At 31.2% G+C, this 24,473-nt stretch overlaps 2 protein-coding genes across 6 annotated transcripts in view; one reads left to right on the forward strand and one right to left on the reverse strand.

The window, feature by feature from the left end:
- Positions 1-8,068, reverse strand: part of Wdr79 (WD repeat domain 79) — a 73,646-nt gene extending 65,578 nt beyond the window's left edge. Inside the window, exons 1-3 of the mRNA XM_070313427.1 lie at positions 6,654-8,068; positions 6,207-6,285; positions 5,811-5,858 (exon numbers count right to left, since the gene is read on the reverse strand). The gene's annotated coding sequence lies outside the window, so the exon portion shown is untranslated. The remainder of the gene's footprint in view (positions 1-5,810; positions 5,859-6,206; positions 6,286-6,653) is intronic.
- Positions 1-24,473, forward strand: part of LOC138942932 (integrin alpha-PS2-like) — a 200,563-nt gene that overhangs the window by 61,103 nt on the left and 114,987 nt on the right. The window contains exon 6 of one of the 5 annotated variants that reach the window (XM_070313428.1): positions 15,680-16,193. The exons of 2 other annotated variants lie outside the window; for them this stretch is intronic. In XM_070313428.1, the coding sequence (XP_070169529.1) occupies positions 15,680-15,775 (96 nt within the window). In that variant the 3' untranslated portion in view covers positions 15,776-16,193. Of the gene's footprint in view, positions 1-7,577; positions 7,913-8,973; positions 9,019-15,679; positions 16,194-24,473 lie in introns of those variants that run through there. 2 more of the 5 variants (XM_070313431.1, XM_070313433.1) reach the window with 2 other exon arrangements.

Consider the following 24,473-nt stretch of genomic DNA (forward strand, 5'->3'; position numbering starts at 1 on the left):
GTGCACAAGTATTTTTGATAGTTACATAATTATATTAATTTGCATGTAGAAATACTTATTTTTATGGACCGTTATTGTAATATAATATTATAAATAATAAAATAATATTATAAATAATGATTACAAATTTAAAAGTATTTTGAATTTCAACGAAAAATAAACTGTTTCTTGATTATTGCTTGGGAGTTATGATCCCGGTAATTTTATTAATGAATGTAAAATAAATAAAATTGATTTTAATTATACAAAAAATCACAGATTACAGTAACTTTTAATTTTGGAATATTGTAAATACTACAATACTGTTAAATTATCAAATATATATAACAAAAGAAAAGTATATATATGAAATTTTTTACAAAATATTTTATTATATTGAATCTTTTTACAAATTAAAATTAAATAATACAACATGCATAAGGCGTGTAAATTTTTCAAAAATTTTAGTATACTAATATTTGATTAAGATAAATCGATTTAAACAGGTAGATTAACTTAGGATTTTTTTTCGTTAAAATATATTGAATTGATTTTTCTCTCTCTCCCTCTTTTTCTTTTTCTGTCTCTTTTGATCTTTCTCTTTGCCTAACTTTAATGAGAGAATCTATTATATATTAAAAATAATAGATACCAGTAAAATTAACAAGACCTCTTATACAAAATAATGCATAGTTTAATAAAATTTCTCTATAAAATTTTCTTGTGTACTTTTTTCATTATATTATCTTTATTATAAATCATAGGCAGTAATATCACTGTGTATAAACAATAAACATTGGAAATAAGAAAATACTACCGTTATCGATTTGACACACGTTTGTTAAATAATATTTTTATCCTTGGTAAAGAGATTAGAAGCTTTTAGAAATACATTTGCATAAAAGATTTGAGGCAAATTTCTAAAATTTTATATTATATATATATATATATATATATATATATATATATGTATATGTTTTATATAATATAATTTTGTATTATTGAAATTTGTCTAAAATTTTTGATTATTGAAGAGTTTTTTGCGGATGTAATTGATATAATGCATACATGAAAAAAATGAATATTTTATACAAATATATATATATAATTTTTATATTGTCTCTCTCTTTGTCTCTTCTTATTTCTTAGCTATTGCTATCAAATAAACTTTTGATTTATATTTTTTAACAGAACGACTTTTAATTGCAAAAATTTACTTGTAAATATTAATATAATCTTTATAAATTACAATATCTTAATACGCAATAGATTTATAATTATAGAATTAAAAGTTATAAAAATCTATGTGTCAGAAATTAATGAGATTGTGCAATAAGATCTAATTATGTATTATTTATATATTTAAGCAAAAATCTGTAAATCTTTCAAACTATTTGCAAGGTAGTCCGGTCTAAGTACCGGATCATCAAATTAATTAAACAAACTGATAATATTTTTATTTGAAATAAAAGAATTTTGTATTAATAAAAGAAATAAAAGGTCGAAAATTTTTAACAATCACTTTACACTCTGAGAAATTATGAATTTCAATATATGAAATAGCCTTATTAAACATTTTTTTGGGCCACGATTTAAATTATAAGTTACAATAAGTTTTAACAATAAATTGTAACAATAAGTTTTAATATTATCTGACAAGTTTAAATTTTAAAATGTGAATGATACTTAAACTCTTAATGTTTTTATTTAGTGTTGCTTTTTTATTAGATTTTTAAAATATTTTTCTTCCGTGATACATAGATGCGTTTCTACTTATATCGTTTGATTTACTGTTAATCTAGTGAGTATTTCGCAAACTCTAACTGAAAAATAAACGATGAGATGTTTTGGCATATAGACTTTTATGATTTTTAACTTTTCGATTGTAAACCTTTTTTTATGAGTTTAGTTTAACGTATAGCAATAGTTTTTATACAATCAGTCTCATTTATGCATATATGAAATATACATATATATATCATATAATGGATGAGTACCACAAAACACATTATATAATTATATTTTATTAATTTTCCTTATTACATACGAATTTATATTAACGAGAAATAAAATATAAACAAAACATCTTTTAAAATATTGATATAACAAGCAGCGAATATTTGATGTAATTTTCTCGCGGTTATGTATATTTTGATTGATTTTGAGAACCTTTCTATTTCAAAAGTATACAGAACGGATTTAAGAGCGAGAAGGACATTGAAAAACGTAATTAAACTATTTCTCATAATTAGCAAATAATTTAAATTATTAACTGAATATAACTAGTAATATGAATTTATATATGACTAATAATATATATTTTTAAAATATTGTTATTAAAGTCATTAATTTTTTATCGCTAAATAAAAATACGCGAAATATAATGATATATATTTTCTTGTCAATAAGTAAAATCTAATATAGAAATTATTACATATATTTAAAATGGTTTAAAAATTTTGCAGCAATTAGTTGTTAAATATAACGTTACCATATGTTTATTAAAATACGGATAATGCCATTTGGTTTACTTTTAGGCTACTCGTTCGCAATTAGCATCATAAATATTTGAATATATATTGAACGCATTATCCATTACTATATACTTCGAATTAGCTTTCAAATATATGAACGACAATAGCTACAATGAAATCCTGAAACTACATTAAAAGCTCTACTGAAATAACATTTCGCTGATCAAAAGTTTAAATATCTCGTTTAAAACTCATTTATCTCTTTTTGCAAACAGGATTTATTTTCAAGAATTTTCAGTCAAAAAGGATTGCGAAAAATTAAATCTTTGCCAATAAAGAGCTAATTATAAGATAACGTTAAAAGGTTTATAATATTCTCTATTATATTATATTACAGAGATATATAGTATTGGAGAAACAAAAGACGACCGAAAAATAATATTATCGAAAAGTTGCTATTTTTCGCTACTGGAAAAATAATCAATGTGAATCGAATAAATTGCGAAGTTTGCTAATAAATTATTTCAGAAATAGTTTGAGAATTCAGAATTGAGAGATGAAAGTATCTTAGACGCGCACACTTTTGTGACGAATCGAGAGAAAAGCTGGCGCCCGCAACTCAGCCTTTGAAGTTTTCGTGCCCTGATGCTCGTCATGTAACAAACGGTGCAAAGAGCATAAAATCTTACGCTGTATAAAGATATATAATAGAGTCGTGGCGTATACATTGTAGCAGAGAGACATAAAACAAAATTTAATAAACCATGCGCATGTCGGCGCTAAAATATCCGAATGCATCTTTGTTAACTTTAAGTACGCTGTCCTCGTCAGAAAACCGTAAGCAGCGGAATTTTGCAAGAATTACAAACTTGTCAAGAAATAGAAAGAGATAGTAAGAGCAAGAATATAATGCTGGTTAATCGATACTGTAGTAGTAGTAGTAGTAATAGTAGTATTGGTAATAAAATATTCGATAAAACGTAATAATCTCTCGCTCTTTTACTCTCTTTCTTTCATTCTCTCTCTCTTTACAGATTTCATTCTCTTTATTTGCAGTTTTAATTCGATATCAACGTTTATCGTCTTTTAATATTATTTATGTATAGTAGTGTTGTGTGTGCGTTGCTGTCAGTTTTACAGAAATTAAAAAAGTTTATTATTAATGTTTGTAAATAAACTATTCGAAATTCTAAAATTACTGTCGTACGTAAATGATATTTATAAAATTTTGAAAAGAAAATTTGTACGTAAAAAAAACATGTATTTAAATATTCCTTCTAATAAAGCACATTTTTAACATTTTATACGAATATAAAACATATCACATTTTTATACTAATAATATTAATAAATAATATCAAGAAATGATAAAGAAACATCGCTGCCGAATAAAAAATACAAAATTTTTTTGAGACAAGAGCTGTTATTAAATTTTTAATTCTAGTTTTCATTTTAGTGATTAATAAAATCTAATAAACAAAAATAAAATCTTTTCTCTTTTATATTAAGAAATTCTCTCTTAACATGAACGTTTAAGTGACCGAATAATTACTTCCGTGACTTCAAAGTAAAGGTCATAATCAGCTTTATCACAGAAATGTATTTCATACATATTAGCCACATCGCTATCGGATTCGTGTCCCTTTTTACACCAACTTATACAATACAATAATCGCATTAAACTGTCGGCTTTAGTTTACGTGCTTTGCCCGTTATAGCGTGCTTGATACGATTACATAATTGTAACAATATAGAATTATTCACACGCCGTTGTAAGATTTTATAATAATAAACAATCGATAAAAAACATAGAAAAAAATATATAAGTACTTGCATAAAGTGATGTGACAACGACAGCGATATATGTATAACTATATATGATAGGTAATAATCTCTTAATCCTGTAAAAAACCCTTCGTCCCTTAGATACTTCATTATCTCTGCTCAATAGATGTTTCTATTCTGTGAAGATTTATCTGCTCTGTTTAGAATACTATATTTTAAGGATAAATAAATTGTTTTATGTAATATATTTATATGATACTTTTAATAGTTAATTAATAGATACAAAGATTATATCGGAAAATAAAATTCTCCTATGTAACATTATATAGAGAATAACAAAATCTTGCTTGCAATAATTTTCTCTTGACAAATCAGAATATAAAAAATATATTTATCGAATAGTACTTTTGATTAAGTAATGAAGTAATTATAAATGTTTAGAAAAACTGAAATAGAGCCCGCTTTTAAAAAAGGCATGCTAAATAAACTTTAATTTTATATTATTTATGTTTTATATTCTTTTGCTTATCTCTCTTCAATATTTTAATAGTCTCTAAGCATTTAATTCTTTAAAAATTTTAAGAAATTAAATGATTATTTCAAGTTTAGATAGTCCTAATAGTTCTAGCAATCCTACTATTACTGGCTAATCCAGCGTGAATCCGGAATCATCGAAATTTTAATCGCGTGCTTTACTCTCGTGTTTCAATCATGTACCCTAATCGCCTCCGCAGAATGCACCGTATGCTGCTTCCGTTGGGCCAGTTGGATTTACCTTTCGTTGATCCTGGCCATATTCATTTTGGCTACATCTAACCAGAGAGATGTAGCTTCGACCTCTAACGGAGACCAATCCCGAAGGAGAAAAATATTCCTTCTGTTACCGGCTAATTATTATCGCCGGTGCATGAGCGTAATTTTATGCTCATTTATGATCGTGAGACATTACGTCAGTTTGTCACATATATCGTTTTAATATAATTTTACTTTAATTAATATAATACCAAGTTATCTCAATCAAAATTAATTGGTTGAAATTCTTATAATTATATAATATTTTCTTTATAATAATATATAATTTATATTAAAATAAAATTAATAAAATTATTAAAATTAATATGTATCTTATATAATTTAATAAATCGATAATTTGGCTTTATATCAATTAAAACAAAGCTTTCATTGACATGATAATGTAGATGGATGGGCTATAAAAAAATTAGGATAAAATCGGCGCAATATAAAAATAAGTTATTACTATTTAATATAATTAATAAAATTACTCCTAGCGCCTTCTTCATTAAATAAATAAAATAAAATATATCAATTAAAAAAATATTTTACAATATATTCTTTTCAAATTTTTGTTTTAATTTATACTTTGAATTATATTTGTAATGTATACTTTAATGTACATTAAAAAATCTATTGAAATGTACTTTGTTATTTGATTTCATCTATTCTAGCCCATCCATTTTGAAGTAACAGATTTATTTACAATCTACAATCTACATTTGCATCTACACTATCTACGAATCCGTTACTTCAAAATAAAATTAAGTTCATCACTCACCGGCATTGATGCGCAGCAGCGGAGTTGTTGGTCTTGAGGCTACGTTGTCTGTAACATACAAATATAAAATCTAAATTATAGCAGCGTTCAAAATATAATTAATATTTCAAAAAATTATTATTTTACGTGCTGAATTTTGTATCCGATGCGTACGATAAGAAGCAAATACATAAATACAAAACAATTTTATAAATTTTAGAATATTTTTTTTTTGATAATGGAATTTATTGGACTTATGTAAAAGTATTAGTACTTTTTTTTAATAATGGAATATATCGAACTTATGTAAAAGTCTTTTTTTCTAATTTTTTCTTGTTTAATTCATTCAAATAATGAGACTGAATTAATGCGCGTACACAATTTTTAACAATCGATATACAAATAACAAGTACTCACCCTTGGGTTGCTCCGCTGGTGCAGGATGCCTCTCCTAGGCCTCCTCCTCCTCTCAGAATGTCAAGGTCGTTACGTTGATCTGCAACATGCAAATAGAAGATCCAAATTGTAGAAGCACTCAAAATAATTAATATTTAAAAAATTTATTATGCGCATTGAATTTTATATTCGATGCATGTAATAATGAGCAGATGAATAAAATAAATTTATAGATTTTGAAAAAGACTACTAATAACTCTAATAATAACTCTCGTATAAAAATTATAATTTAAAAATAGAAACAAGATTATAACTTTCATATATAAAATCTTTTTCTCTAATTCTCTCTTGTTTAAATCATAAATAAGTCATCGATAAAAAATCAAATATCACGCGATTTAATTGCTTAATTTAAATTGCACGTACGCAATGAATAAATAATTAATATACAAATAACAAATTACTTACCATAGGGTTGTTCCATCGGTGCCCGATGCCTCTCCTAGGCCTCCTCCTCCTCTCAGGTTGATTCACACGCGCGATATTTTAAACAGCACTCCCGCACTTTTATTAAAAGATTACTTCCGCACTTATACGCGCGATACTTTAAACGACACTCCCGCACTTTCGAATTTCGGCACGATCGAACCCCGCTTCACGTGAGAATCATACTTCGAGTCGACAGGTCGGGAATTCACCGATTACTTCGAGCAAAGGTTAAGCGGAAGCGGAAGAAGACGAAATCGATCGATGGAATAATCGCGAATGGGGTTCGCTCGACTCTTGACCCGCGCCTGCTCCCATCGAGGGCCGACTAGAACATCGTTAGGAACGATTTCATACGAACCACCAAGTCTCTATCATACAGACTGAGCCGGGTTTATCGTAAGGCTGGTAGACGGGTCGAGAATGAAGATACCCACCTTCTACGTGCTAACAATCTAGCACTTCGAAAGCGGGAGATCAACTTCTCTAGCGAGCGAAAATCGAACCTAATTAGATCAGCCGACTCCTCAGATGCCAAACATTTTAGTATTTCTACAATGTGCTGTTAGACGGTACAAGAGAAGGGACCCATTAACGATGATTCCAAAACAATCGACCGAACTCTAACCGATTCGGGCCGAACCGTTCGTCGGAGCAGAACGTGCCCTCAACAGCCGATTCTCGAACCGAAGTTCAAGATTAACCGCGCGAACATGCATCTATACTATGCACGAACATACGTTGCTACGCGGCCGGCATTCACCTCAGCCGCGATACTGAGGCGTTTTAACGTTGCGCCTACATTAATATATTAAATTTATTAATACATAAATATTTATATAATATATAATATTAATATAGAATTAATATTAACAGATATTGATATAAAATTAATTATATTAATAGGTATTAATATATTAACGATTGCAACGCTGAGAGACATCCCATTTAGTCGGCAACAAAGTATGATCCTCGGTTACAATCGTGAAAACGAGATAAAAGTCCAACGCGAAGACGCGACGACGCGAAAACGCGATACCGCGACAACGCGACGCATCGTTGCTCGTACGGCACGATGACGGCAACGACGACGCACTAATGTGCGTTCAACGCACAAATGCGCGTGCCACATATGAGCCATTGTGCGACTCGTGGCAATGCTGTACGGACACGCGACGCGAAAGACGCGAAAGCCGTCCGCGACACGATGACGGTGCCGACGACGCGACAAGCCATCCGCGGCACGATGACAGCACCAACGATACGGCGGGCCGTCCGCGGCACGATGACAGCAACGACGACGCTGGGTACTTGGTTTCCCCTTCACAGTAAACCTCGAGGACCCTTAGGACCTTAAGGCATACCGTCCAGGTACTGAAGCCACTCCACCACGTCAAGGTGTACCCATGGAGGGTTATTTTATACAATATATAATTTTCTAATATAATATATAACTTAAGAGAGAGGAAAAATATACTTTATAATTGAGAGATTAACTATATCGCAGATATTCCTTTTTTTCCTCGATTAAAAGAGATGCGATGTAGATATGTTTTGAAAAAACAAGCAACACATGTATAATATTATACGATAATTTAGATTGGATCTCATACACTATTAAAGAAACAAGAAACAGAACGAGCAATGTACAATAAAGTTTTGAGACTCGCTTCGTATTTCCGTTTGATCCGTTTGTGCTGCTATTTTAGACGGTTATTTACAACTCAATACTCAACACTTGGTGCAAGTTTTAAATTATTTGGTTCAATAATTAATGAGACACAATTATGCAAAGTAGTGTTAAAAATTTATTTAAAAATCGGTGTAATGGAAGAAACGCTTGACGATACACCAACATTAAATTCTGTGCTAAATTAGAGAAGTCTCTAACAGAAATGTTACAAATGATTCAACAACCCTACGAAGAGTCAGCTATGCATATAAGAGTAACGTTTTGAAGATATACATGACATAAAAAAAACGTAAATCACATTTTAAAAGGGCTTGCTTCAGAAAACTAGGCTTGCTGAATCATTTGTAACGGTGAGAGAAGGTGAGAGAAAGACAATTCGAGAGAGAGAGAGAAGGGGAAGAGAACATGCGAACTGCAATTTTTATAAGTCGTTCACTATGATAAAAGATATTCCGAGCAAAAATGTTGATCTTTATAAAATTAGATACACAGAAATAAGACATTTGTTTTTTAATTCTGAATAGTATTTATCGTTATATATAGTATCGTAAAAAGATCTCTTTTATATTCATAATATAATCCTTGATTCCTACGTTTTATATTTTACAGAACTCGATATATATGGTACATCCCATTTAATCCAAAGGTGATGTATATCGAGTTTTATTAACACGTATGACATTTCATTCATGCATATGTAAACAAATGTAAACAAAACATCTCTCTTATTACGAGTAGTTTTGCAATATATTCCAAATTATCTCACATGAGGGAAGAATATATCACAGAGAGAAAATATGACCTGGTAAGATAAGAGATTAATGTCAGACGTTAATTGAGCTTTATTTAATTAATGAACGTATACGCGTAAAGATAACGCGTTTATCTCCTTAATTTAAGAGGAAATGATATTAAGTGATAAATTTGTGTATGTAAAAAAAACGACATAATATAGAAAACAGAAAATATAATAAAGCATAGAATTAAATTATAAAATAAAAATAATTTTCTCCACTAAAAAAAAAAAAAATTGTAGAATAAATTATGAATTTAAAAGAGTGTTTCCTCCTTTGCCTATCTGCCACGACAGTCGTCAATTATCATATTTGGATCGTTTTAAAAATATCGTCTCGTCCATCGCGGAGAATAATTGGCCAACGGCAGACCTACCGCACGTTTCTTCCACGGCGGCGGTCTCGTCTCGCGCCTCTTACCTCGTTTTTCCTCTTGAAAATAATTGGTCTCCTGATCGGAAATGCGACATGAGTCACTACCGACCATAGCTAACGCGATGTCTTCGTCTTTTTCTCTTTCTTCTCGTTTTTGTTTTATTAGATTCAATAAACACAGGTACTAATAGAATGTATTGTATTCTATATCCGTCGATTGCCTTCTACAATGTGCTGTAAAACTATGATGCAACATAGAAACATATTAAGGGAAGGATATTTAGAATTATTTAATAGCGAAAAATTAAATGTTATTTAAAGCTTTTTTCACAGAAACGTAAAGAGAGAGAATTTTACGTTATGCATAAATATTACGCAAAAAATTTGTATTCCTTTTTGATTCCGCTTTTTAATCTACGAATATTTTCATGCGGATATTTCAAATCAAATAAAAAATATGTACAAAAAATATTTTTAATATATCTTTATATATATATATATATATATGCGGAGCATGGAAAATCATGATAGTTAATAAGATTATTTCTGCATGAAGCAAATAACTTTTAATAATAAATATAAACATTGAAATATAATAAAAATAATAATTAACTATTTATTTTCATATATTATATACTAATTAAATTTTTTTATATGCATACATAGCTATTTAAAATTATAATTGTAAAGTGTATCCTGTTTATTGTGCATTTCAAAGAATGATCGCAAATGACTGGAAATTTTAAAATTTAATAATGTTATTTATTATGTTAGCATTGTGTGTCTCTCATTATGAATTGTAAATGAATTTTACAAAATTTCTGTTAATCCGCGTATACTGATTAAATAATCGATACTTAAATAATTGTGTTTTGCGGCTTTTAACGCTCTAATTCTTAAAGCATTGTTCCACCGATCTGATTTTATACACAAGGAGGATATAATCGTTGTTTTTTTTTAAATATAATTAATATTTTTTTAAATTGTTTGGAAAAAGTGAAACTGAGAATATTGTCTCACAAAATTATGTATTATATGAAAGATTATGAAACACGCAGATAGAGTATGACACACAAATATCGAAAAAGTTAGTTCGCGGCCTGTCGCTCCCGATTACCGTTTCACTTCGCGAATTGTGTGCTCGACGCAATATCCTTCTCAATTTTCACCGTTCAGCCGTAAAACGTCGTCAATGTGCATCTTCGCATCGCGAAAAAAAATTACTATAACGGAAAGCGATGTTCGAAACAAATACCCTCGTGATGGGATGACAATATTCCGTTCGATACATCACGGTTTCACACAACAAAGAGCCCGAAGGTCGGAAGAGACGAGAAGACGAGAATGAACGTGGAATATTTCTGTATCCTCTCCGACATTCTGTTCCGCAAGAGGGTCGATCTCATGAATTATATTATATCCGCAAACGCGAGAACGATCGTCATGATTAAACTTGGGAGATCCCGTATGCTAATCGAATGATCATTTCGAATAGACACGTAGAAAATTGTAGCCTCCAGAATTATTCAAGTCGAAACAATTCGCGTCAATTTGAATAGACGTAACACCGAAACAAAATTTTGATCCATTTTCCGGATTTAATGAGATTTGGAAAAAAATTCGTATATTATTTTTCCGAGCAATAAAAACTAATCCTGTCTCGACGTTTATGTAATTGACTTTGTTTGTCAACTATTTTACATTTCCATTACGTGTAAATTCTCTCTTGTCGCGAGATTTTTAAGAGCGTGATAAATCTTCTATTTCGGATTCGTCACACACATCTCCACGTTCTCGCCAACCAAATACCATTCCCGAGTTTTTATAAGAACGTCACTCGCAAATTTTGAGGATTCTATGTATATTTTGCAGTTGCAAACGGGCGCTCGTAAACATCGCAGTGTATCACTCTTCATGTACGCTCGCATAACAGAAAAATAACACCGCGTATAAAAGTTGAACCTTTTGTTTGCACGAGTAAAGAAATAGAGAAACATATCTTGCTAAATGAAATAAAATGATCCACGATTGTACCATATAATAAATTCTGCTATTACATTTTCGTTTCATCATCATCTTTCTTACGATAAGACCGCATTATCACAATATTTTCAATTCTTTTTTTATTTAATTTTGTTTTTAATGCTATAAATATTCTTAAAAAAGGACAAGCGTTCTAGATAGACATGAGTTTAGTCAATATGTCATAGATAAAAATGAAGCGCAAAATATCGAGACTCGAGTGCTCGATCAGGCATCCCTTCATTTACGCGATGGTTGTCGAATGTTAAAAGATTTGTGATTTAAGAGATCGATCGAGAGAGTTGTCGGAAGAGTATGAGAGAGAGAAGAAGCTTCTCTCTATTTCCGAAGAAAACCAGCGTACAAGTAACGTTGAATATAAAAGCGGCAGTGATATTCTCGATGAAAGATACACGCGGAGAACGAAGATTTCGCGTGACCGACAGCCGAGAGAAAAGCGGAAAGAGGAGAAATTCTGGACGGAACGCGCGCGCGTCTCCGCGTGTTTCAGTCGAGAACGTAAAAGTATAATAAAGTATAATAAATATAACCGCCAGCGCACGCCGTGTCTACATACAGGGTATTCTACGAATCGCACCGATTCCATGTCGCGCGACAGGCCGATTTGAAGCGGAATCCGCAGTTCTTCTTACGGTTCAACGAACGATCCCCGTCTGTATTTAATTGGTAACACGAATCGGAGACGAATCAGTCTTGACATAATCGAGACAATTAGGTTGCTATTAAAAAAATTTACAGTCAATCTTGTCGGATTAAAGCTTTCATCAGCATTTTTTTTATATTTGCAAGAGAAATTATATTGAAAATAAAAATCTCCGCGGCAAAACTCGACGTTTAGCATTCTAAATAGATAAAAATTACGGAATCTAAATAGATAAAATCTATTTTGTAATTAGCTATAACAAAAACACTTGTAGCTTATACTTAATATTTAAAATATAATTTTTTTTTAAAACATTTAAAAGTAAAAACTTATGACATCGCTATTTAAAAATATACGTTTAATTTTGTCGGATTAGATCTTTCGTCGGCATTCTTTACGTTTGCAAGAGAAATTATATTCAAAATAAAAATCACCGCGGCAAAACTGGATATTTAGAATTTTAAATAGATAAAAATTACAACAGTGAAAATTAAAGAGATCGAACAAATGTTCCTTCTTTTATTACATCTTATTTGCATTTTATTTAATCTTGCGTATACTTTAACGTTCACCAATGCTGGTGAATCCAGACATGTTTGTCTGCCTACACTGCGTACGTTCCGTTGCGGCTTTGCATCTTTTTTTTTAGCTATTTATTCCTTACACTAGATTCTTCGATATCTATAAAACATTTAATTCTTGAGTTTCTATTGTTTGAACTATCATTGTTACTAATTTTATATAAAATGCATCACAGAAATCATTTGCATTTAATCGTAGACTCTTTTGCACAAATATCAAGTCAATTTTATCTTGATGAAAATTAAATGAGATTCATACTTGTCATAAGTTTTTACTTTTAAATATTTTTAAAAAATTCTATTTTAAATATAAAGTATGAGCTACGAGTGTTTTTGTTACAGCTAATTACAAAATAGATTTTATCGTCTATTTAGATTCCGTAATTTATAATTTGATCGATCTCTTTAATTGTCACTGTTGTAATTTTTATCTATTTAAAATTCTAAATATCGAGTTTTGCCGCGGTGATTTTTATTTTGAATATAATTTCTCTTACAAACGTAAAGAATGCCGACGAAAGATCTAATCTGACAAAATTAAACGTATATTTTTAAATAGCGATGTCATAAGTTTTTACTTTTAAATGTTTAAAAAAAAATTATATTTTAAATATTAAGTATAAGCTACAAGTGTTTTTGTTATAGCTAATTACAAAATAGATTTTATCGTCTATTTAGATTCCGTAATTTATCATTGTTAGATGAAGACGTAAGAGACGGTCGTGTGCACATGTTGCAAGTGAAATATTTAGTTGTCTCCATTTGTGATCACACGCAAAAAATATACAAAATATGAACGAAAAATATAATTTTGCAAATAAATAGAACAGACGTTTTATATCGCTCATTCCTTGCTTATTTCGTAATTTTATTCCGTCTATCTAAATAGTATCTATAGGAAGATCTTTTGTCACTGGATCACAGACTAGAATAGAAAAATCGACTTTCGCGAGTAAGAGACAAAGGATGGAGGGAGAAGGGAGACAGATCGAAAATTGCGAGGAAGCGGTCGCGCGAGCATACCGGTGAGAGAAATGGGCGAAAAAAGCTCATTTCCGTGGAGGTTTATCGGCTGGAGACGTTCTTCTACGCTATATTACGAAGGGATGCATATGTTCCGGCCAGTCTGTCCCCCTTCTTTGCGCCAACGTACACACGTACACGTTCTCCCTATTTCGACGATGTCTCCGACATCGGTGTAACGACTGCGTTTTATAAAGTATGTGACTCCGCGGCAGGGATGCGCATTCGCGTCCCCTACTCGTTCTGTCATTCCCGGCTTCCCCCGCCCCCTCCTGCTGCGTTTCTTCTTATCCGTTTTTCCACGAGGTATTGTCTTAGCACCCCTCGATCTTGTACCCTGCTCGCAATGCTTTCAATTTTTGCTCAACGACACAAATGTTCTCATGGTTTCACATAATGCTCTCGACGATACAACGCATGATATAACGCGCATAGGATGTTTAAATATAATTATTCGATTTACTAATAAATTTACTAACAAGCGAATTAATTGAAATTTTTGCGCAGATAGCAGTAAGTCCCAAAATTCGCAGTGCAATATAATTATTGAAAATATTCATTTTGTATTTGCAGCGAAAATTTAAGATTCGCTAATATTAAACACGGTCATATATTTTTCGTTCATATAATTAAATATAAAATTTTTGATATTGAAATATGGTAATGAATTTGTACTTATGTAAATTCTTTACTCGATGATCAAGATTTCTTAGCGTATCAATTATATTAAACAATATATATATCCATTTTTTCCTTATATTTTAACGTCAAATATTAAATTACATTTATATATTTACTAATTGATATTTTATTAAAATTATATTTTTAAAAATACTCTGACCCTTTTTTTCACATTTGTTATTTTATACATATATTACATACATATATATGTATATCTATATATTATAATTGTTACAATTTCATTACCTCGAGATTGAAATTTGACTCACCGGTACGATGCGCAACAGCGGAGTTGTAGTACACATGTTGAAATCTGTAAAACATAAATATAACCAAATTATATAAAACTTATAATAATAGAATAATATAAAATGTTTGAAATAATTATCCAGGAAAAATTGTCAACGTATAATTATATACAAAATATCCATAATTATATATAAGAAATTTGCTCTCACAATTATCAAAGTAAACGACACGCGTCATTATCGTTAATATATATAAATCATACAAAAATAATATTGTAAAAATAAACACTGTTCCCGCATTATTTTAAGGAAAAATGAAATTTGCAATTTTTATAGATTACACAATATTTTATACATGATTATACATATGAGCAATTTTTGCCGAAGATTTCGAGCAAGTTATATATCAATTTCAAAGTGGGAAAAATAATGAACAATAATTAATTGCATTATATTGCTTAATAATAAATATAAAAAGATTGACTTTATCGCGATGAGAAATAAGCGATCAAAATATTTTACGAATAAAAAATTAAATAAATTTTATACTACTCACCCCACGGTTGCTCCGCCGTTGCCCGATGCCTCCCCGGGCCTCCTCCTTCATCACTCATCTTTGTCCTCCTCTTTTTAATGGTCGACGCGCGAATAACAACAATGTCCGGGATGCCTGGAATGTAAACACTAACGCTGGAATGTAAACAATAAATTTTTGTTACGCGACTAAAGTCAACCATATATAGCAATTAATAATCGCGCTGCTCGACTGGTAATAATTTTAATCCATATGCATGTTACGTTTAATCGACGACGATCGAGAAGTTTTAAAACAATAATTTTCTTCCGATATTACAATTTAATATAGAAAAACAAGAAATAACTTGTCTAGAATCTAATCTTTCTAATTCTTGTGATTATGTTACGAAGGATACTACAAAATATACACCGAGTGATTCGCGCTGCTACCTTCATTCGAGTGTCGCCGCACGAGAAGCAATGACGTCACGGGATGTAAAAGAATAACGCACCGCCGGCGCCGTAAAATAGGAGTACCGAACTTTTATTACGCGATTGACAATATTATTGATTGTGAGATTTAATAGATTAAGAAGAGGCATACCGTTCTGTAATAGATAGTATCTGTCGCAATAGTATTCAGATGATTAATTACGGCGAGATGTACGGAGCGACTCACGCCACTACTTGCTCAGTCGAGTGTCGCCGCGCGAATGACGACAAGGTGAAGGGTAGTATAAAAGTATAAATAATAGCTAGGCTAGTACAAACAACAGCGGCGTACGCCGCAAAGAAAAAGCGCCGAATTTTTGTAACGCGATTGAAAATTATTGAAATGCGCGATTAAATTGGATCGTATATAGCAAATAATAATTAATAATCGCGCTGCTCGACTCGTAATCATTTTAATCCATATGCATGTTACGTTTAATCGACGACGATCGAGAAGTTTTAAAACAATAATTTTCTTCCGATATTACAATTTAATATAGAAAAACAAGAAATAACTTGTCTAGAATCTAATCTTTCTAATTCTTGTGATTATGTTACGAAGGATACTACAAAATATACACCGAGTGATTCGCGCTGCTACCTTCATTCGAGTGTCGCCGCAATGAGAAGCAATGACGTCACGGGATGTAAAAGAATAACGCACCGCCGGCGCCGTAAAATAGGAGTACCGAACTTTTATTACGCGATTGAAAGTTTTATTGATTGTGAGGTTTAGTAGTTTAATAGATTAAGAAGAGGCATACCGTTCTGTAATAGTTAGTATCTGTCGCAATAATATTAAGAAGATTAATTACGGCGAGATGTACGGAGCGACTCACCTCACTACCTGCTCAGTCGAGTGTCGCCGCGCGAATGACGACAAGGTGAAGGGTAGTATAAAAGTATAAATAATAGCTAAGTTAGTACAAACAACAGCGGCGTACGCCGCAAAAAAGGAGCGCCGAATTTTTGTAACGCGATTGAAAATTATTGAAATGCGCGATTAAATTGGATCCTATATAGCAAATAATAATTAATAATCGCGCCGCTCGATTCGTAATCGTTCTATTCTACACACGTTTAATCAACAATGACCAAAAAATTTTGAAATAATAACTTTGTTCTGATATTACGATCTAATATAGAGAAAGGAGATATAACGCGTCGTTCGCAACTTTATTATTTTATGTATCGTGTGCTATTGAAATTGCACAATCAATATTTTACGAATTGTATCTTTTCTAAGATGTGTTCATTAAAGACGGAGCAGCTGTATATAAAGTCGTAAATAAATATAACTTTAATTATATTAAAGCGATAAAGCGAGCCGAAACCGCGACGCTTTTGCCGAAATTATTTGCGTCAGATACATTATTCGCTTTGATTTCGATTACCGTTAAAGATATCGATTTATATTCGTCATCGATTGATATAAGTATTTATACTAATTACTATTATATTAAAAAGAAAGAAACATTTACCTCATTCAATTACTTTATTCATTAATATCGTTAATTTATTCCGATACTTTATTATAATATGTCCGCTCTCGTTTTCGGTAATCGAGGAAAAAAGATTAAAACATTATATGTTTCTTTCTGCTATTTTAAAGTTCGACGCGAGGATATACGTAATATACAATATATAAACACAGCTTTTTTTCACGGATGCGCTTATCGCGAAATTCGCGATTCCTGGAAACGAAACGCGAAGGCTCGCCGGACGATTCTCGGAATCGGAGGGAGAAGGAGGGGGGATGGGGAGCGAGCTTCCGATCGTCGCGAGCGTCACGCAATTATATAGACTGTGTTCCGAAATTTATCGCTAGTACTGAAAATCTGTAACATGCATAATATGACCTAGAGATTTCCGATACTGGCGGTGAATTTTGGAACACGACCATAGTTGATTTTTCGACATATTCCGGTTACAAAACTTTGGAGGATTGACGCATTAAAATTTTAAAATTAATAAGCTGACGATTATTAAAGGCATTAAGCTGGCGAAAATCGCGACGTCTTTTCCTGGAAACGACACGCGAAGGCTCGCCGGACGATTCTCGGAATCGGAGGGAGAAGGAGGGGGGATGGGGAGCGAGCTTCCGATCGTCGCGAGCGTCACGCAATTATATAGACTGTGTTCCGAAATTTATCGCTAGTACTGAAAATCTGTAACATGCATAATATGACCTAGAGATTTCCGGTACTGGCGGTGAATTTTAGAACACGATCATAGTTGATTTTTCGACATATTCCGGTTACAAAACTTTGGAGGATTGACGCATTAGATTTTTAAAATTAATAAGATGACGATGATTAAAGGGATTAAGCCGGCAAAAATCGCGACGCTTTTGCCGAAATTATTTGCGTCAGATACATTATTCGCTTTGATTTCGATTACCGTTAAAGATATCGATATTATTCAAGAGAGACATTGTTCTACATGATCTCCGCTACAAGGATTGACGCATTAGATTTATAAAATTAATAAGCTTACGATTATTAAAGCGATAAATCGAGCCGAAATCGCGACGCTTTTGTCGAAATCACTTGCGTCAGATACATTATTCGCTTCGATTTCGATTACCGTTAAAGATATCGATATTATTTAAAAAAGACATTGTTCTATATGATCTCCGCTACAAGGATTGACGCATTAGAATTTTAAAATTAATAAGCTGACGATTATTAAAGGGATTAAGCTGGCGAAAATCACGACGTCTTTTCCTGGGTCATTCGCGTCTAATGAGTCTATCTCTTAAAGCACATTATTCCTTCTATTTTATTTCGACGCGAGAATATACGTAATATACAATATATCAGGACAGTTTTTTTTCACGGATACGCTTATCGCGAAATTCGCGATTCCTGGTAACGAAACGCGAAGGCTCGCCGGACGATTCTCGGAATCACCGGGTGAAGGAGGGGGGATGGGGAGCGAGCTTCAAATCGTCGCGAGCGTCACGCAATGTAGACTGTGTTCCGAAATTCATCGCTAGTACTGAAAATCTGTAACATGCATAATATGACCTAGAGATTTCCGATACTGGCGGTGAATTTTAGAACACGACCATGGTTGATTTTTCGACATATTTCGGTTACAAAACTTTGGAGGATTGACGCATTAAAATTTTAAAATTAATAAGCTGACGATTAATAAAGGCATTAAGCTGGCGAAAATCGCGACGTCTTTTCCTGGAAACGACACGCGAAGGCTCGCCGGACGATTCTCGGAATCGGAGGGAGAAGGAGGGGGGATGGGGAGCGAGCTTCCGATCGTCGCGAGCGTCACGCAATTATATAGACTGTGTTCCGAAATTTATCGCTAGTACTGAAAATCTGTAACATGCATAATATGACCTAGAGATTTCCGGTACTGGCGGTGAATTTTAGAACACGATCATAGTTGATTTTTCGACATATTTCGGTTACAAAACTTTGGAGGATTGACGCATTAAAATTTTAAAATTAATAAGCTGACGATTATTAAAGGCATTAAGCTGGCGAAAATCGCGACGTCTTTTCCTGGAAACGACACGCGAAGGCTCGCCGGACGATTCTCGGAATCGGAGGGAGAAGGAGGGGGGATGGGGAGCGAGCTTCCGATCGTCGCGAGCGTCACGCAATTATATAGACTGTGTTCCGAAATTTATCGCTAGTACTGAAAATCTGTAACATGCATAATATGACCTAGAGATTTCCGATACTGGCGGTGAATTTTGGAACACGACCATAGTTGATTTTTCGACATATTCCGGTTACAAAACTTTGGAGGATTGACGCATTAGATTTTTAAAATTAATAAGATGACGATGATTAAAGGGATTAAGCCGGCAAAAATCGCGACGCTTTTGCCGAAATTATTTGCGTCAGATACATTATTCGCTTTGATTTCGATTACCGTTAAAGATATCGATATTATTCAAGAGAGACATTGTTCTACATGATCTCCGCTACAAGGATTGACGCATTAGATTTATAAAATTAATAAGCTTACGATTATTAAAGCGATAAATCGAGCCGAAATCGCGACGCTTTTGTCGAAATCACTTGCGTCAGATACATTATTCGCTTCGATTTCGATTACCGTTAAAGATATCGATATTTTTCAAGAAAGACATTGTTCTACATGATCTCCGCTACAAGGATTGACGCATTAGATTTTTAAAATTAATAAGCAGACGATTATTAAAGGGATTAAGCTGGCGAAAATCGCGACGTCTTTTCCTGGGTCATTCGCGTCTAATGAGTCTATCTCTTAAAGCACAGCAATCTTTAAAGAAATTAACGCGTCGTTCGGAACTGTATTATATTATATTATTCAAGTTATAGCGTCTTTAATATTAATTTTTTCCTTAATAATTAATAATTTATTTTTTAACAATTATGACTTTTTTATTTTAAATTTTATTATATCTTTAATATTAAAATTAAGAATTCCCCCTTTTCATTTATGAATACCTTCAATATCTTTAACTATGCCATGAAATACATTGTTTATCTTATTAACTTTTCAAAAAGTTACTCCATTTTATATATTTTCAATTATTGAAATAAATAATTTATTCATATATTTTTTAATTCTTTCATCTTCATATATTTCTACCATTAAAATAATTAATTTACTTAATTTTAAAACTTTATTAACATACTCATAAATTAACCAAACCAGATGAATATTAATATCAATTTTTTTTTATATTTATTATGATTAATTTACATATTTATTTATAGGCTAATCTTATTTATTACTTGCCTTATTTTTCCTCATTTTAAACTATCCTCTAATTTTTGTTTTAATAATTACTCCTATATTAATTTTAATTTAATATGCCTAATATTATCTCTTAATCTATCTAGAATCCCTAAAATTCTTTTATTTTAATGTATACTTACATTAATTTAATAAATATAACTGTATTTTTATTTATTTTTAAATCTAAACTTTTTAATAATATTTATTATTTTGAATTTAATTTTATTAATTATAAAAAATTACTATTATTAACATATTTTAGAATAATTATATCTTTAATAATTTTACTTATTTAAATTATTTTAAGATTTTAAGTTAATAAAAACTCTAAACCTTCAAAGTTTAATTTATAATATATTTTATAATTCTTATATTTTAATTTATTATCTTTTAAAAAATTTCTTTAAATTTGCAATTTAATATTTTTATTTAAACTATAAAATAATTTATTAGTATTAGATAACAATTTTATAATTAATTAATTAAATGATAAAGTCATAAGTCACTTGGTAATAATATCAAAAATTAGTTAGGAATAATAAGATTCTGTATAGAAAATAATTACAGGTCATACTTGACAAATAGAAAATCTCAGAGAAATATAATTAATAAATTAAAATTTAATACACGTACGTATATATATATATAAATATATATATATATATATATATATATATATATATATATATATAATTATATTATATGCCAAAGAGATAGAGAAAGAGAGAGTATATTATGTGTATATAATTTATGTTAATGTTTTATTTTATTAGAACTCTGTCGCACAGAGTTAAATTGAAGAAAGCTGGAAATTTAATGCTTCAAAATCCGCAAAAGTATCAGGATAACACGATAAGCAAAGAGGTAGCAAAGAGGTATATTATAGAACGCGGGGAATTTAATGCTTTAAAATCCGCAAAAGTATCAGGATAACACGATATGCAAAGAGGTAGCGAAGCGGTAAATTACAGAAAACGGGAAATTTAATGCTTCAAAATCCGCAAAAGTATCAGGATAACACGATATGCAAAGAGGTAGCGAAGCGGTAACTTACAGAAAACGGGAAATTTAATGCTTCAAAATCCGCAAAAGTATCAGGATAACACGATAAGCAAAGAGGTAGCAAAGAGGTAAATTATAGAAAGTTCTTCACGTCTAACATATTCTTCGCTTACATCTCGTCTACCGTTAAAGATATCGATATTATTCAAGAAAGACATTATTCTACATGATCTCCGCTACAAGGATTGACGCATTAGATTTATAAAATTAATAAGATGACGATTATTAAAGCGATAAAGCGAGGTGAAATCGCGACGCTTTTGCCGAAATCATTTGCGTCAGATACATTATTCGCTTTGATTTCGATTACCGTTAAAGATATCGATATTATTCAAGAAAGACAATGTTCTACATGATCTCCGCTACAAGGATTGACGCATTAAATTTTTAAAATTAATAAGATGACGATTATTAAAGCGATAAAGCGGGCCGAAATGGCGTCGCTTTTGCCGAAATCATTTGCGTCAGATACATTATTCGCTTCGATTTCGATTACCGTTAAAGATATCGATATTATTCAAGAAAGACAATGTTCTACATGCTATCAGCTACAAGGATTGACGCATTAGATTTTTGAAATTAATAAGCTGACGATTATTAAAGGGATTAAGCTGGCGAAAATCGCGACGCTCTTGCCGAAATCATTTGCGTCACATACATTATTCGCTTTGTTTTCGATTACCGTTAAAGATATCGATATTATTCAAAAAAGACATTGTTCTACATGATCTCCGCTACAAGGATTGACGCATTAAAATTTTAAAATTAATAAGCTGACGATTATTAAAGGGATTAAGCTGGCGAAAATCGCGACGCTCTTGCCGAAATTATTTGCGTCAGATACATTATTCGCTTTGATTTCGATTACCGTTAAAGATATCGATATTTTTCAAGAATGACATTGTTCTACATGATCTCCGCTACAAGGATTGACGCATTAAAATTTTAAAATTAATAAGCTTACGGTTATTAAAGCGATAAAGCGAGCCGAAATCGCGACGCTTTTGCCGAAATCATTTGCGTCAGATACATTATTCGCTTTGTTTTCGATTACCGTTAAAGATATCGATTTATATTCGTCATCGATTGATATAAGTATTTATACTAATTACTATTATATTAAAAAAAAAGAAACATTTGCCTCATTCAATTACTTTATTCATTAATATCGTTAATTTATTTTGATACTTTATTATAATATATCCGCTCTCGTTTTCGGTAATCGAGGAAAAAAGATTAAAACATTATATGTTTATTCCTGCTATTTTAGTTCGACGCGAGAATATACGTAATATACAATATATAAAGACAGTTTTTTTTCACGGATACGCTTATCGCGAAATTCGCGATTCCTAGAAACGAAACGCGAAGGCTCGCCGGACGATTCTCGGAATCGCCGGGTGAAGGAGGGGGGATGGGGAGCGAGCTTCAAATCGTCGCGAGCGTCACGCAATGTAGACTGTGTTCCGAAATTCATCGCTAGTACTGAAAATCTGTAACATGCATAATATGACCTAGAGATTTCCGATACTGGCGGTGAATTTTAGAACACGACCATGGTTGATTTTTCGACATATTCCGGTTACAAAACTTTGGAGGATTGATGCATTAGATTGTTAAAATTAATAAGCTTACGATTATTAAAGCGATAAATCGAGCCGAAATCGCGACGCTTTTGCCGAAATTATTTGCGTCAGATACATTATTCGCTTACATCTCGTCTACCGTTAAAGATATCGATATTATTCAAGAGAGACATTGTTCTACATGATCTCCGCTACAAGGATTGACGCATTAGATTTATAAAATTAATAAGCTTACGATTATTAAAGCGATAAATCGAGCCGAAATCGCGACGCTTTTGTCGAAATCACTTGCGTCAGATACATTATTCGCTTCGATTTCGATTACCGTTAAAGATATCGATATTATTCAAGAAAGACATTGTTCTATATGATCTCCGCTACAAGGATTGACGCATTAGAATTTTAAAATTAATAAGCTTACGATTATTAAAGCGATAAATCGAGCCGAAATCGCGACGCTCTTGCCGAAATTATTTGCGTCAGATACATTATTCGCTTTGATTTCGATTACCGTTAAAGATATCGATATTTTTCAAGAAAGACATTGTTCTACATGATCTCCGCTACAAGGATTGACGCATTAGATTTTTAAAATTAATAATATGACGATTATTAAAGGGATTAAGCTGGCGAAAATCGCGACGTCTTTTCTTGGGTCATTCGCGTCTAATGAGTCTATCTCTTAAAGCACAGCAATCTTTAAAGAAATTAACGCGTCGTTCGGAACTACATTATCTTACGTATTGTGTGCTATTAAAATTGCACAATCAATATTTTAATTAAATGATAAAGTTATAAGTCACTTGGTAATAGTGTCAAAAATTAGTTAGGAATAATAAGATTTTATATAGAAAATAGTTACAGGTCATACTTGACAAATAGAAAATCTCAGAGAAATACAATTAATAAATTGAAATTTAATACACGTATGTATATATGTATATATATATATATATATATATATATATATATATAATTATATTATATGCCAAAGAGATAGAGAAGGAGAGAGTATATTGTGTATATATAATTTATGTTAATGTTTTATTAGAACTTTGTCGCACAGAGTTAAATTATAGAAAACGGAAAATTACAGATTTTTTCTACTAATATTAATTTATTTATTCATATAATAAAATTACTAATTAATTAATAATCATTTGTATTAAATTTTTACTGTATACACAAATCATATAATATTCTCCCCTTATTATAGATTTTTTCTACTTATATTAATTTATTTATTCATATAATACATATACTAATTAATTATTAATCACTGGTATTAAATTTTCAATATTAATTATAAA

Source organism: Polyergus mexicanus, unplaced genomic scaffold, assembly GCF_030449975.1.
Source record: "Polyergus mexicanus isolate NDT 795.1 unplaced genomic scaffold, iyPolMexi1.0 SCAF_24, whole genome shotgun sequence".
Lineage (NCBI taxonomy): Eukaryota > Metazoa > Arthropoda > Insecta > Hymenoptera > Formicidae > Polyergus > Polyergus mexicanus.